Genomic DNA, 16,653 nt, shown 5'->3' with positions numbered 1-16,653 from the left:
AATATTGCAGATGCGATATAAGTGTAAAGCTCGACTGTCTAAACTATCATTATCAAACTTTATGTGACAAAAAAATGTGTGTCCATATAATGGTTATGATGATGTCATATCACTACCATATTTGGCATATCACTACCATTTGGGCACATCACACTTTTTTTGTCAAACTAGTTTGATAGTGTAGACAGAGCTTAAGGGATGCCTCACTTTTACGAATGATAAAGGGTGATACAGTAGTCTAAACAGGGCCTTATAGCTTTTTGCAACTTCATTTTCAATATCGTATATATAATGCTTATAATTTAGATTTATATCAAGGTAGATACTCTACCAAGGAATTTTTATTTATATCGCCTCTTTTTAATAATTGCGTTTGAAATACAATAAGGACACTCGATACACTGGGGAAATGCATTATGTTCGTAGTGCATTAGTAGTATCTTAAATGGTATAATACACCTCTAAGCAGTCAATATAATTATGTATCGGTATAATATAAAGATAATTCATTGTTTGCATCATTGCCTAGCATATAGTACAACCCAATCAAATGTGTTCATTGTCTTTATGTTTGCGTATTGATTTGGTCCAGAAGTCATTTCTTTACTAGCGTTTTGTTACGCGAGTAATAACAATTTATCATAACTCAATTTTTATATATAGCCTATAAGAAAAATGTGCAATTATGAGCTATTGAAAGATTATGTAACCTTTTGAGTTAGTCTTTACCGACCGACCGACCGACCGACAGACCAAACGACCGACATAGTGAGCTGCAGAGTCGCATTTGCACGCGAATAAAAATACATGAAATATAATAGATGATTATGAATATTATACATAGTTTGTCGTGCTAGTAATTTACAATCTTGTGATGGTTAGGCCTACAGGCAAAATTAACTTATAAATAAAATACGTACCTCAAACACAAATCGATCAATAATAATAATAATAATTGCGTTTTATTTAAAGATTATTTTTTTGTAGGTTTTGTAAAGCGTAATATCCAACGGAAACTAATTATTGTGATAATTTATTTAGATAATACAACATTATGTCTGCTGAAGTCGTTGTCGTCGATGGAATCGTTGAAACATGACATGTATAACAACACTACGATTAATGTAAAGAAAATAATTGGTAGTATATCATCTACTATTTTATTTGAATTCAGAGTCATATTATATCGAAATGAAATTGATTGATGCTATTTAAAAATAAAACTTCAAAGGCAATATTAAAATTCAAACATTAATTAATTGTGGAAATATGAAACTCGTATATAAAGCATAACAATAACCATGCTTCTTGCATTGTAAATAGGAAATAACAATATTGTCTCGTTTATTAAAATGGACAGGCAGCAGAAAATGGAGGGATGAAGGCCGTATACGTTTCCTTAGTAACGGCGGGAATGTAGTCACGTGGTATATAATGCTGTATGTATTATTAAGCATGATATTGTGTCATGTTTTAGCAGTTCTACTGCGGCGGGGAAGGAGCAGCTCGATCATCATTGTCGCATGTGAAGCAAGTGTACAAAGTAAATTACGAGAATTTAATAGACCAACCACCATCGTCATCTGAGACCACCGATATCATGGTATTTATAGTTTACTGCATTACGTTTAATGTTTTTTATTTTATTTTATTTTTATTTCAACAATATTTTACGAGGATGATCCATGTATATTTATCTGATTAGAATATAATTTTTCATTATCGAATTTTTGTGATCGGTTAATTCTTGATACCTTATAATTTTTTTTTATAAAACTGTGATAAACGTTTATAGTTTTCATTCATCCAGTTTTCGAATAAATCAAATAAACTAAAGCGGACTTTCGTAATTGTGTGTTGCACCGTTTCTGGTTCTTGGCCGATTGGTGTTGTACATCCTTTGATTTTACTTATATATTATTTTATATAACTATGATAAGATTTTGTTAAACATTTTTTTTAACTTGAAAATGTGTGTAAATTTCAAAGAACGTAATCAAAACGCAATACATAAATTTGTAAATATATAATTATATCGTTGTGCAATTTGTATAGTAATTTTAAGTTTAAATGAATTATACAGTAATTATTACTGTATCATAGGCCTTAATGTGTTTTTTCATTGTTGAACTTTGTTTTATGCGAATTATCATTTCCTATGTAAGCTCTTCATTTTAACTATGAGTTGAATTTTGAGTCTTTTTTTTATACCGATTAAATAAAAAAATATAAAACAGCGATGGTGTCCAGTAGGACAATTCATTTATGATTGAGTATAGTAGCAAATAACTACAGTACCTATAATTGATATTTCAATCTCAACATATCATCTTACGTAATTATGTTTATAAGATAATAAACAGCACTTTAAGTCGTTAGTCTCCAGACTAAAGCTTTTTTCCAGTATACACTACATTTTCTCTTTTTCAAATACGGAACATTTAGAAAATGTTGTACTCTGTATTATTTTTTCCGAAAAAAAGACTTAATGAGTATAAAAGTGCATAGCTAGACTGATAGTATTGTGAACTGTTATTATATTGTTGTGATTTTGTCTATGTTTTTGTTATAAGGACCCCATTGGAATTAAGATTTTTAGCTTTATGGGTAATCCTTGGTATATTCATGGAGAAATAAGTTATTTTTCTCCATGGTATGTTGATTGTACCGAATAAAACAAACAAACAAACCGTGAAAGAATATGCTGACAATCAAACATTTTACTTTTAGGAAACAGAGGTGAGGTTTGGCGCAGTGTGTATAGTTGTTCTAGTTCTACTGACCACCAGTAGTGCTGAACCGGAAGGTAAGTGGCAACATAAATTGTAAAATAATTTATTTTTTATCTTCATAATTGTAGCATAGTTTATTTTTTATTTCCATCATTGTTGAGGCACCGTGTACTTGAATATGCAGTTTCTATTTTCTATTTAATTTTGGATTTATATAGCGCTTTTCCAAGTTGCCAAAGCGCTGTACAATAGAAAATACTATATACTCAACAAAACTTACAAAATACAAAAAATAGAAAATGGAATGAAAATACAAATATATATATATATATATAAACTATGAGGGCCTATACAAAAAGTTACCGTAATATCATAAACATTATTTAGGAAAGAGATAGGTTTTTAACATTTTCTTGAAATATTGCACATTTGGGGCTTCACGAATATAAGATGGTAAGTTATTCCACAATCTAGGACCGATGACAGAAAAACACTTATCGCTTGTGTCTTTGAATTGAAATCTATATTTTTTTTTGAAAATCACTTAGTTTGCATTACGTTTTTGGAATTTGAAAGCTCAGTTCATGACTTCGTATTACGATGTAATTTCACCAACGCGCCAAACATTACCAATATTACATGGACGTATCCGTCAGTGATTTACCCCGATGAAGCGGACCGATTCCTGATAGAGACAACGAGTGAAAGTGTTGAAGAAGAATACCTCACCGAACTTCGTGTTTCTGACTTTAATGAAACCATTGATGAGGGAGAGTACTACTGTATTGGCCAAACATCTGGGGATATACTTTTTGGTGGACATTTTCTTATCAATAAATGTGACGGTAATACTCAAAATAATATATGACGTGTAACTTTTAGTTTCTTTCTACCAAAATATATTTATTTATGAGAGAAAACACTTTATCTGAGTGAAACATTTCAGATTTAGGACCACTTTGGCTGTTTGTTCGTTTGTATTTTCTCCACACATTAGGTATCAACATGATAACAACAGAGGGATGATGGAATCTCTTTAAATTAATTTTTAAAATAGAAAAACTACAAAGATTTTCATATGTTGCTTATGATTTCAGTTTTGTTTATTTTGGGATCTTATCAGAATTTATTTTCTAACTTTACTCCTAAATAATTACTCCTTATTACAAATCTTCTTTATCCATTGATTTTGCATTTTCACTTTGCTGTGCGATGAATTTTATATATAAATACTAAACGAATTAATAAGAACATATGAATATTGTAAAACAGCAATAACTTACAAGAACTTGTTTAGATTGAAATCTGCAAATTCTTTATCAAACAATACAGATTTATATTTTAGTAACGATCAGTACATTATTATGTTAACAATATACACGTACCGGTGATACAGTAGTGTGTATATGGTGATTTGGTGAATTATAATCACATTTAAAACTAAACTCAAAACTCATCTCTTCAGAGAAGCATAATCACACGCTACTACTTGCACAGATCTTGGAAAACACAGCGCTTTGAAACCTTTGTCTCTTGCGCTTTATAAATGTTATTTATTATTATTATTATTATACATACTGTAGAATTATATTATTATTATATTTTTCCATTACATACAGACATATCGATGGATCCAGCATTTTTGGAACTTGTTAGCTTGGTAAGATGCTTTAGTATTTTCATATCAACATGTGATTTTGATATACAGCTCTTTGAAACGTTATATTCATTTCAAGTATAGCCAATATTTGCACAATACAATGCAATGTATTCACCTACCAATAAACCATAGTTTGATTATAAAAATAGTCAAATGGCCTATGTTTTCACTACAAAAGAGCAATTATTTACACCAAGGCCTTTTGTATGTTGACGTATGAACTTAAGTTGGTAAGGCCTTTAAATCGATATTGAACGTAATATATGAATCATGGTTAACGAACTAATAGTGTTTTTGATATGCTAGCAAAGAAATATAATTTTTACTGCCGGTCATTATCATCAGCAATCGGGTCGACTTGTTAATATGTACTTGAATTTCCAAACGATTTAAGCTGTTAAAGTCATGAAACAATGTTAGTTTTTAAACTTAATAGAATTACCTGATCGATAACTGCCAGTTATCTTTGTTTATTTTAGTCCCCTAATAATAATAATTACTATAATGATTGTTGATATTACTACTTACCAATTCTAATATAAATTGATTTTTAATATGAATCAAGAACATTTAGTTTAAAATTGAAACAACAAATTAATTAAAATACGGTAATTAATCTGGAAAGTTTTACCACTCTTAATTCCATGGTTTTTCTGGTTATTTAGAGTGAGGAGGCGACGTTAGAATTGGCTGAAAGTGTGTTGTTACTTGCAAATGAACTGTATGACACCTATCAAGCAGCGTCATTGGACCAAGACGAATTAGATGTCTTCGTCGACATTATTGACACAGTATCGAACATTAATTTTACCGAAAGGAACCAAACTATGAATATACTGAAGGTAAGAAACATTATTGACACAGTATCAAACATTAATTTTACCGAAAGGAACCAAACTATGAATATACTGAAGGTAAGAAACATTATTGACACAGTATCAAACATTAATTTTACCGAAAGGAACCAAACTATGAATATACTGAAGGTAAGAAACATTATTGACACAGTATCGAACATTAATTTTACCGAAAGGAACCAAACTATGAATATACTGAAGGTAAGAAATTAATTAATTCAATTTGTTTTCTCCATCATTGCATGAAACGATAATTGGAAAAGTGATTGAATTACTTGCACAATTGACTGAGTTGCGAATAATGATGTATTGTTAAGTTCGTGTTCAGTTCATCACAATCACAAAATGTATTAATTTCACCAGGCCTAGGCCTACAATGTAACTCGTTTGATAATGATATCTTCTGCATAATGGTGCCAATATCCATTGAATAAAGATTCCATGGTGAATGGTGTCACTTTATTGACTCACTTACATCATTTTTTATTATGTACTGTACATTGTTGCCATGACGAAATCACTTTTTTAATTTAACAATAAATTTATTTGGATCATTGCAAACAGCACGTACTAGAATAATTATATTACTATGCTTATTTTACAGCCATTTCTTGACTTAACATCGGAAACTTTAAATGTTCCTAAACTAGAGGTCAGTAACCTAACCGTATAGTTTTATTTACTGAGCACATGTTTTCTTTTATTATATAATTATAATTATCACTTTACTTAGGTATTTCTGTTAGTTCTTTTAAAACCAAATTATTAAATTATCTCAATATTTATTTTTTAAATAATGTTGATATTGAAAATGTGTGTAGTTGGTCGCTTTCTTGTAGATGCTTTAATTGTAGAACGTAATTTTCTGTGCTCTGTATGTTCTGGGTCGACCAACTAGTCTTTCCTTGCCCTTTATACTTGTTTTGTCTTCTTTGTATTGTGTATGGCAGAAATTGAATAATATTAGACATTATATTAATGTATACATCATTTTCTATATCATTAATTATTCTCTGCTTTCTATATAACTATTTTAATCTTATACCCTTAATTAGAATTCACAGGGTTCTCCACCAGCACTATTACAAACACATCCTTAATTAATCCTCCGAACTCGTATACTTGTATTGTTAATTAGAAGATTACTTAATACTATTTTATTTTCGAGAATAAATTTTTTTATTCACCGAATATACGGTATTTGTTCTTTTGACATTTATTTATTTCTATACTATTTTTTATCTTCTCTTTTCTATAATTTTCTAATAATTTATAATTTAATTATATCTTTTTCATTAGAATCTACCTTGAAATTTTCTTTAGAACTCATACATTCATATTTTTATTTGTTCTATTTGGTGACAAGGACATTTATTAATTTATACAATACTATTTTTTATCTTCTCTTTTCTATAAATTTTCTAATAATTTCTATTTTAATCATATCTCTTTCATTCTACATTGTTGATTATTACCTTGCAAACGTCAGAAATTAGTTATTGTAAAAATACATGTCATTTGTTGAGTTACTGAACCTAAAACGTGACAATCCGTCAGATATTGCACCCAACATATAGCAATGTACTTCCATGGAATTCTAAAGATTTAATTATAAAGCTCTGTCTACACTATCAAACTTTATGTGACAAACAAATATGATGTGCCCATATATGAAAATGATGTCATATCACTACTATATATGGGCATATCACAACCATGGGCACATCATACTTTTTGTCAAACTAGTTTGATAGTGTAGACAGAGCTTTGAGAAATTCAAAGTCTAGAAATATCGATGTAAATAAATGTGCGAGACGGGTTATGGAAGTTTATATTTACAACACTCACGCTCACGAAAAATAAATGGATTTATTTATCAATGCTTATTTATATTTATGATAAATAATAATAATAATAATAATAATAATAATAATAATAATAATAATAATAATAATAATAATAATAATAATAATAATAATAATAATAATAATAATAATAATAATAATAATAATAAACTTAAAAGCTTCACATAAATTGTTCACATCATTTGTCCGTTTTGTCAGGAAGACGATTTTGCAAATGTTGTCGCATCCATGGAGAAGACTTTTTCAAACGCTGCTGTCAGTTTCAACGAAAACTCGGAAGACGAAACCATTGTTATATCTACTACTGATACAGGTACGACTGACTGTTTTGATAGTATTTGGCAAATCATTTTGTTTGTTCATAATATTATATTTCATAATATTTTTTAAAATTATTTTTTAATAAATTGTTAGAGGTATACCTTGGTACATACACTAAAGATACAAACGCGGATGACGTCATAGAATTTGGACTTGATACATTTACAACTGATAACGGAAATGAAGAAGATAATTTCAACAAACTAAGTGTCGACATTTCCGATGTTGAGCAAGATGGTAATTCACGCCTAAATGTTACTTATTTATTTAATTAAGCCTAGTATGCCTTATGTATTGGGTATTAACTGTTGTAATAAAATAAACTATGTATTTTAAGTTAAAATTTAACATTTAAGTTTAAATAGAGTTAAGTTAACTCACTGTCTATTCTGAACAAAAATGACATTATTTTAGACACTTTATCGTTTGTTGTGTTGCTGTACTCTGGTGGATATGGTCCAGATAACCCCAACAGAAATGTCAGGTGAGTACAAATAAAACTCATAGTCTGGTACCGTAGTCTGTTTGGTTTACTTCATCAAAAACGTTCTTTCGTTCGTCTCTAATTTGATTTTGAATTTACTTCTTTCTTTTTCTGATTTTTCGTTGTCCATTAAATAAACTCGTATTCGAATGAGACAATGCATTGCTATATTTGTGTCGATTTGTAATATTGTAGTAGTACGATGATTTTAACATTTTTTCTTAAATCTCAGTAAAGACAACGAGGAAGAAGAACCGGAAGAAATAACGAAAACCGTGAGCAGTATTTTGATCATTCGCTTCATCAATAATGGAATGGTAATGTCTGTACCTATCAACTTCACCTTAGCACATACCTTTGTAAGTACAAGTGTGCGCCTTTCATTTATATGTTTTTACTTTCAAATACACATCGTCTAGTTTGGCTTTAAACAAAAGTACGTAATATTACCTTATAAATCAATATTGTTATTACCATCAGCAATGATGTACTTAGAATTAAATCTAAATGACATGCTTAGTAATGAAAACATGTTCCTGAAAATTAATTTAATGTTTTTTTTCTTGAATGTTTAAGCCAAATCTGAGCTCAATTGAACAAAATGGAAAGCATGCTGGTTTTGCTTGTTCTTTTATCGACGAAACAAAGGAACCCATGTAAGAAAATGTACAAATATGCTCTATGCTTGATTATTTAGAATTGTAAAAACAATAAACGATTGTATGAACCAACCAGCCACGTTAAAGTTGGTCCTTATTTATTTTTATTTGAAACACTTCTTCTTTGTATAAAAATGTGTAGCCATTGGAGTACTTTTGGATGCACTACAGAGGTTGCAACCAACTTACGTCATTCGAACTGCAGTTGCAACCACACCACAAGTTTTGCAGTATTGATGAAAGTTACTGACAATGACGTTGAGGTAATACAACAATAACACTAATAATGTACCTAAAGAGTTAGCTATGAGATTAAAATAATATAAATGTAAGAAAGTTACATAATTGTTGTTTAATGTTTTAAGAATGAAAAAATGAGTAAAATTAAACTAATGAAAGTTATTAAGTAGTAGAGTCAAGCTTGGTTCACACTATAGACGCAATGCAAAAAAGTAGACGCAAAGTAAGTGTTTTTCCAAAGAAAAGCGATACTGTAGTTCGATAAATCCATCGCTTGTGAGAGAAAAAAACACAACATTATTTCAAATTTTATTATATAAGATGTATAATTATGGTGTAAGTTTGACATTAATGTAATCAATGTGTTATTGTTGTGTCAAATAATTTTGCTCTGTACTGTTCTTAAATTATTTGAGAGTGTCATTTGATGGTAACTTTTTTTAGGTGGACACTAAACATGAAACTGCCCTCTCCTGGATAATGTATATCGGCTGTGGAGTGTCGATAGTGGCTCTATCTGTAGCCCTTGCTACGTTCACTTACGTAGGGTATGTCATGTTTTTTATACATATCCAATCGTACGATTTAAACAAAATAAGACAGTAGGCTTATAGTAATCACCAGAGAACTCTTTCCTGGTAATATCTGGCTTGACATGCCTGACAATGGTGTCATAGTACGGTGATGTTTTTAGAGTTGTGCTTCTAAAATAGGTCTCTAAATATACTAGTGCATCATTGGGCGTCCGTGACTTTGTTATTTCTAGTATTGTTCCGCCATGTCCAGGAATTCCTTCCGACATGAACTTATTTATGTTATCACCTCCAAAAACAAAACAAGTGCTATTGATCTGGAACTGTGGCTTCCGTTTCACATCCGTCACTCCTTAATGTAACTAAGTCTCTTCTTAAAACTTAAAAAATTGAGAGTTTTATAAATGCTCAGTATTATGTTCAGATTATTGACTTAACTTGCTTGCTAATTTTTTTCGAAAGAAAAATGCTGGTTTACAAGCATGAACTCAATGATTCTTTTTATCTTTTATCATACGCAAAAACCAATCAAAAACACAAATAACTTTGTTTTCATTTTTAAATATTTAATAGGTTGACTGACCGAATAAAAATCCACGTTTGCTTGTGCGCTACGCTCCTGGTTGCTGAATCCTTTATGCTGGTTGGCTTGAATTTAACAAAACCGCCCGTAAGTTTTTGAAGTTTTTTATACTTTGTAGCAGTGGCGTAACAGCTATGAGCTGCCCTGGAGCTTATGGGGCTCCTAAGCAGTGCCTAGAGGAAAAAACAGGCATTAAATATGTCGAAAATGCTAAAACCGCCGGGCCTCATGCCTCCGGGCTACGCAAATGCCTCGTAGCCGGTTGTTGATGGCACGAATGATAATATCCCTGTTGATTGCTTTTCAGGAACTTTGCACGACTATTGCGGTGATTCTCCACTTCTCTTTTCTGTCGGTCTTTGCTTGGATGTTAGTGGAAGGTATACACATGTACGTCATGATCATTCGGGTATTTGGCAGTGAGAACATTGATTTCAACTACTACTTCATAGTGGGTTGGGCTGTTCCGATTGTGGTAGTAGGTGTGTCGGTTGGGGCCAATCTGGATGGCTACGGAAATGATACCAGGTGAGATTTCAAATAAGTATTAAATATAGATACCACCACGTAAAAAGATATCGTACTCCATCCAGGGCGCATATCCGTGTTCAATGCAAGGACTATCAAAAATCCTTAAGAAGTTTTTTTGTTTTATATAACATTTTATGGAATTGCGGGACCCACACATCCAAAAAATCCACAGTATCATCATCTGCGCGCGCGCCAATACGCATATCGTGTTAGTAAATTAAATCATGGTTTTCTCACTTGCCGTTTAATTCTGTGGCAGAATGTTTGTTTGTGCTTCAAAGTTGTTTACAGTGAAATATCAAGATGGTTAATTTATTTAACACATACGCGAGATATGTTACGATTAATTTAACGTAGTGGTAGGCCTAATTGTTTTTAATATGTATTTTCAGTTGTTGGTTGGATGTCGAGTCTGGTCTAATCTGGGCATTTGTTGGTCCGGCACTACTGATTATTTTGGTAGGTGCACTCAATTATGTTTGAGACACCCCTCTTAGGGGAACACTTGTTTCCTGTGAAACGAGTGAAAAGTGAACTTTTTTTTCTTGGTGGTGTACTTTATTACATTACACCATAACCACGGTGGTGGTGGTTGTTAATTTCTCTATGTTCCACCGAAACGCTAACAACATTGTCCTACAAACAGTGGCGTAACAGCCATGAGCGCTCGCTGGCTAAACACCGGGGCTCCGGAGCTTATGGGGCCCATGAGCAGTGCCAAGAGGAAAAATATTAAAATAAGCATTAAAATATGCCGAAAAGGCTAAAAACGCCCGAGGCCTCCAGTGTTGGAACTTGGAGGGCCACTTAGGTTTACTAAACCAGTGGCCTCAGCTAGGCCTCTTCGTTACGCCACTGCCTACAATGTTCTTAAAACTGCTGTTTGTTCAAATATACTAATGAAGATGTTTTTCTTCTATTGAGTTTAGATAAACTTTATGGTATTAGTTCTAGTGGTACGAATCATCAAACGGGCAACCAACAAAAGTGACGATGACATTGTAGCGGCAAAGTATGTTGTTCTTCTTAATTACTGCAGTAATTCAGTGTATTTAGTGTAGTTTATAATTATGTAGAAAAAGGGAACGTGTTTCGGTTGCTGTATAATATCGTCAATACTTTGATTCTGAACATTATGACGGTGTTGGCACCTGAGATGATAGTTTGGAAACGTGTGTTTTTTTAGTTAATATGGAACGAATATGCATATACTAGACTTTAAAGCAGTCATTTTAGTAGTACTGTATAATCAACAACAACAAATATTTTCCTATGACATTATTTAACTTATTTTAAAATTGATCAGGGCAACTATCAAGGGCATAGTGGTTCTTCTGCCGATTCTAGGAATCACGTGGGTGTTTGGGTTGTTTGCTATTGGCTCAGCAACGCTGATGTTTCAGTACATTTTCTCAATACTCAACTCTCTGCAAGGATTGTTTATCTTCATATTCTATTGCCTGATGAACTCAGAGGTGCGTAGACATTAGGATATGTTTAGACGAACGGCGCTAAATTTGCTGTGGCGTAAACAACTCTCATAATGCAAATGGAAGTTTTTCCATTATTTATCGCAAAGTGTTGTCTCTTGTTCTAAGAATTAGTAATGTGAACGCATGCATGTGCATTTACCAGCGGTTTATATCCGCGCGAATTGATTCGCGTAGTTAAAAACATGCTTTATGAACTATTAATCTAATTCGAAGCCAGTAGTTAAGATACAAAAATGGTAACGTCCCATGTATACACTACCGTTAAGGCATAGAAAACTAACAAATGCTCTGAATAATATAACAAGGCCATATACATGGCTGCAGTCGCGTGCTCAAGTTAGTGTTTACTGACCAACCAACCGACCGACCGACCAACCGACCGACCTAGTGAGCTGTAGAGTCGCGTTGCACGCGACTAAAAACACTACACTATGAGTGGAGATACAATTTTTTTCCAGTTTGAAAAATAAACAATATTTTATTTCAGACAGAGCTGCTGCATTACACCCCGCGTTCGTTATACTTATCATAAATCTGAACTCTTCACTATAGCAGCTTTATTACGATCATTTTGTTTCAATTAAACCTTGTATAGGTTCGTTCATCATTCGAAAGAAAACGCAAACAGAATCAACTGAACAACGGAGACATCCATTCGACTCTGGACATTTCGGTACGAACAATACTAGCCATTATAACATTTTTCAATTACATTGGCTTACTATAAACATAACAAAATCAAACAAACTTCAAAATGCATGAGATTACATAACAAAGCAATTAATTGATAACATCTCCTTGCATGTATTTTCTCTGTTCATTAAAATTCGAATCATAATGTAAAATGTAAATTTTTAATTATTATTATTATTATTACAGCGAAGTGGAAAATCATCTAAGCAATCCAAAATAACAACAATCTCACGTTCTCAATTGCGTAAGTTTCTGATAAGGGGACACGGCTGGGGTAGTAACTGTACAATTCGCTGTTAATCATTACTTGATTATTATACTGGAAACCGAAATAAAAAATCCTGTCATATATAATTAAAATCATCTGACTATATCCATGTTTTGTTTTTATTAGAGAGTGCCGATGATAAGAAAGACATAATATCAGTGAAGGTATTTAAACATTCATTATTAGGAAGCTAAACGAACTAGGAACTACAAGTTAGACCATGTCATTATGTGTACGCACGCAGGGAGTGGGACGATTCCTCGTCATTTCTAGGCGATAAATCTATGCGTAGGACCTATAGGTCGTCGCAACTTGAAAGTTCTCTATACCTATTCTGATAACTCTCATCACTTAACTCATTATGTAGAGAATTTTCGTTTTGGTTATGCAGCTATCGAGTTGAAGAGTCATTCTGCACATATTTGAGCATGCGCATAATGCCATAACTGTTCGACTCAAATATTTTATAAGTCTAGTGGTGCGTTAACAAAATCAACTTATTTTTTATACAATTCATTCATAGGTTGAAGCAAGAAGTCCAAGCATACCTGATGAGGGTATTGATATGAACATGCCAGGTGGAATCGACGAACCGATGGTCGACTAAATTATTTGGAGGTGATTTGTAGTATTTATTTTATGCCACTAAAAAACTAATATTATTATTAGGCCTAATAATAAATATAATAAACACGGCACGACGAAATATTAACAATAACATCTTTGTCCTTAAATAATTAATAATTTAATCAATAAGTACAAATAGGCCTATTGTGCAATTATCTAAGAAAATATGATTGTAGCCAACATATTCCTATGTGAAATTATAATATAAATTACTCTTACCCTGCATTCCGGTTTGCCTAGGCCTAGGCCTATAGATAATTATCCTGATAGCAATGTCAATCCATTCTTCAAGGCTAAGAACGTTTCTTGCAGGCGAATTATTTCTATCGCTACATACAGGCCTTGCCTAGCTTCATACCACATGGTCAGGTTTTCTCTAAAATCCCTCGAGCATCAATTCATTAATTCTATGTACTTCATGTGCGATCGTAACTTCAACGAATTAAAAAAAAATATCTATTTTCAAACGAAATTTATGAAATATTTTCAGATAATACAAATCGCGTCGTGTTTGGTTTCCATATTTCGCAAGTAAATTTACCACTTGACCCCATAGTCTTATTTTCCAGCCGCTAGAGGTGGCATGGAAGTGTCTGAGAGTGTCGACTTTTCTCGCCTGGTTGGTATGATTCGACTCCATTTTTTTAAACAAAGCATCTTAAACAATGCTTTTATTGTTTTATTTTTCAGATAAGCAACACGATGAGCAAGCGAGCAGATTTTGATGCTTAGCAATCGACCCAGCTTTTTTTCAATTACCGTAGCTTTAAGCCGACTACAGATGACTGTGTAAGTTTAGGCATTTAAGAAGGTATATATTGTTGACAAATTTGTTCGAAAAATATGTACCATAAACGCCCGTTCGGGGGGGGGGGGGAGTGGGGAGGCCATTGAAGGCTGAGACTCACTGACGATAATGATCAACAATTTAGATAAACATACTTTTTTCTTACATAAAACGAAAATTGGATAACCATTTTATACTGCCTGCTGCCTTTGATGAAAATAATATTTTCACACGTCCAATCAAATGAAGTCATGATTAGTAAGAGCAATAATAAAAGAAGAATGAATAATGTCGTGACGATAACGATTTTTTTGTTCTTGTTTATCATGACGTCATTTGATTTGATTTTAAGATATATATCAAAGACAGGGCAAATAAAATGGTTCTCATAGTTCTAGAATGAAAACTTTTCTTATTTTTTTATTTCATGTAAGAAAATGAATGCTTATACATTTATCGTCGATAATTTTCTTATTGGATTTAATTCTATTTTAGTCAATGTTTTTCAAGTAAAATTGGAAATAGTTTTGTGATCATCGATTCAATCAAATAAAGTGCCACACGTCGAGGGGGGCAATTGTAAATGTTATCAGCAGTAAGTTGTGTTATATTATTATGAACGAGGTTTAACTTTACCTTTCAGACAGACTATTAGCCGATCATGGAAACAAACGTTTTTAAATTCCCGTGATCTTATTATTTTTTATAGAGTAATTTAAAGCATCATTAGTATTTTTTTCAGCTTTTTAAAAACAATTTCTGATTTAAGTGTTCTATTTTCACGTGTGATAACGATCATTAATATAAATAATTTAAAAAACACACTGAAACATAATAATAATGAATAGGGTAATCATTAAGACATCGAATACACAGCTCTCTGTGGTGGAATCAAAGTGGTAAAAATATCAGCCGATTCTCGCTACTGTAGCTATTTCCGATGTATCACATGAGATGCTATATTACCAAATATTCCTATGATATTTCGGAAATAGATAGCATGTGGAGATTACAGCACTAGGAATCGGGTGAAAATATTATGATATATATAATAATATGATATTACAAACCCAACATTTTGAAAAGAAACTCCGCACTTAAAACATTTACGTAATTAAGGTCACGGCACATAATTATTTTGTTATACTAGTGAATAGACATATATTTACTTAAGATATTTACTTAAGATATTTACTTAAGATATTTACTTACAATCAAAATATTGTATGATAAACATTTTTAGGTTATTATGATGTATTCATGATACTATTAATTATGTTTGTATGATATTAATCGTTATTCATCTGGTTCCAAATAATATTTTGTAAACTGTTTCTTACTTTAGAAGCCTACAGAAGTTGTATCAACTATTTCAACGGTATATTAAGTAAACAGTCTTATTAATTTAACGAGTACTTATAACGGTTCTAAATTTATTCAGCCCTCTGATTTAAGTTAATGCAGAGAATCATAGAGGAGGAATGCTGTCATTTTTCTCATACGTTCGGCTGTGTGTAGAGGGGCGGCAGGGTGTGGAGGGGCGGCGGGGAGGCAGGGTGTGGAGGGGCGGCGGTGTTGAGGGATGGCAGGTTGTAGAGTGGCGACGGGGTGGATTGACGGAGAAACTAACATTATATAGTAGTAAATAATCCGAGATTACAACACACCATACAGTGCGGCCATACTTTTCTTTACGTAAATTACGCACTGCAAACAAATCAGAGATTCAACGATTGATAAAGATTAAAATCTTATTAAAGAACGTTTTAATGTGGAATGAACATTCTCGTGTAATTGTAATTTGTATTTTACTTATTAAATTAAAATAATATCAAGTTAGCGTGTACAGTATTTGTTTTCAATCATTAACGCCTAGTTAATTTAATCAAAATATAACAAAAATATCTACGTCATGCTCAAAGTAGGCCTACATCGACAGTCGTCCGGCTCAGAAGTGCACCTGTACTAAAAAAAAGTGAACACAAATTGTAGCACAAGCTTCCTGTGCAGCTGCATTCAATTCTGTTCACACGTATCAGACATTGTGACGACTAGCCCAACCCAAATACTACATACAGGCGCCACATGCTGGACCGTAATAATGTTGAGACAGTACAGTACGTGTTTCACGCGTACGTCTGATAAGGTGGGACCTGCTCAGAGGCGTAGGCCCGCCCGGGGGTAGGCTAGTTGTTTTCTATCCAGATCGACTTCAAAATGTTAGGTGCGGTTTTCTACATAAAAAACTCGACTTCGTATATGCCTAAGGCCTAGCCCGGCGGCGGAATTAGTCTAAGTTTCGAAGTTGGTCTTGACAACA

General features: G+C 32.4%; 2 protein-coding genes across 2 annotated transcripts; both read left to right on the top strand.

Moving 5' to 3' along the window:
* Window positions 1–1,515: 1,515 nt before the first annotated feature.
* On the top strand, window positions 1,516–5,395 carry LOC144853534 (uncharacterized). Its single transcript, XM_078711228.1, has 6 exons — window positions 1,516–1,603; window positions 2,731–2,806; window positions 3,281–3,577; window positions 4,352–4,392; window positions 5,058–5,234; window positions 5,354–5,395. Exons 1-6 carry the CDS (start codon window positions 1,601–1,603, stop codon window positions 5,393–5,395), a joined length of 636 nt encoding a protein of 211 aa, XP_078567354.1. The 5' UTR covers window positions 1,516–1,600.
* Window positions 5,392–14,295, top strand: LOC144853557 (adhesion G-protein coupled receptor D1-like). The gene is made up of 19 exons (XM_078711263.1): window positions 5,392–5,450; window positions 5,854–5,901; window positions 7,313–7,427; window positions 7,529–7,672; window positions 7,850–7,919; window positions 8,152–8,278; window positions 8,496–8,575; window positions 8,721–8,841; window positions 9,263–9,366; window positions 9,925–10,021; window positions 10,242–10,462; window positions 10,858–10,924; window positions 11,395–11,477; window positions 11,772–11,940; window positions 12,554–12,631; window positions 12,838–12,895; window positions 13,046–13,083; window positions 13,443–13,537; window positions 14,237–14,295. Exons 1-18 carry the CDS (start codon window positions 5,436–5,438, stop codon window positions 13,524–13,526), a joined length of 1,719 nt encoding a protein of 572 aa, XP_078567389.1. The 5' UTR covers window positions 5,392–5,435; the 3' UTR covers window positions 13,527–13,537; window positions 14,237–14,295.
* Window positions 14,296–16,653: the final 2,358 nt, after the last annotated feature.

Source organism: Antedon bifida, chromosome 10 (genome assembly GCF_963402885.1).
Source record: "Antedon bifida chromosome 10, ecAntBifi1.1, whole genome shotgun sequence".
NCBI classification, from domain to species: Eukaryota; Metazoa; Echinodermata; class Crinoidea; order Comatulida; family Antedonidae; genus Antedon; species Antedon bifida.
Note: the sequence above shows the minus strand (reverse complement) of the source record. Positions and strands in the feature narration are given on the sequence as shown.

Coding starts and splice junctions, on each gene's coding strand:
- LOC144853534 (XM_078711228.1), top strand. Junction 2,807..3,280: donor CAGTAGTGCTGAACCGGAAG/GTAAGTGGCAAC, acceptor AAAATCACTTAG/TTTGCATTACGTTTTTGGAA. Junction 4,393..5,057: donor TTTTGGAACTTGTTAGCTTG/GTAAGATGCTTT, acceptor CTGGTTATTTAG/AGTGAGGAGGCGACGTTAGA.
- LOC144853557 (XM_078711263.1), top strand. Junction 10,463..10,857: donor GGCTACGGAAATGATACCAG/GTGAGATTTCAA, acceptor ATGTATTTTCAG/TTGTTGGTTGGATGTCGAGT. Junction 11,941..12,553: donor ATTGCCTGATGAACTCAGAG/GTGCGTAGACAT, acceptor AACCTTGTATAG/GTTCGTTCATCATTCGAAAG.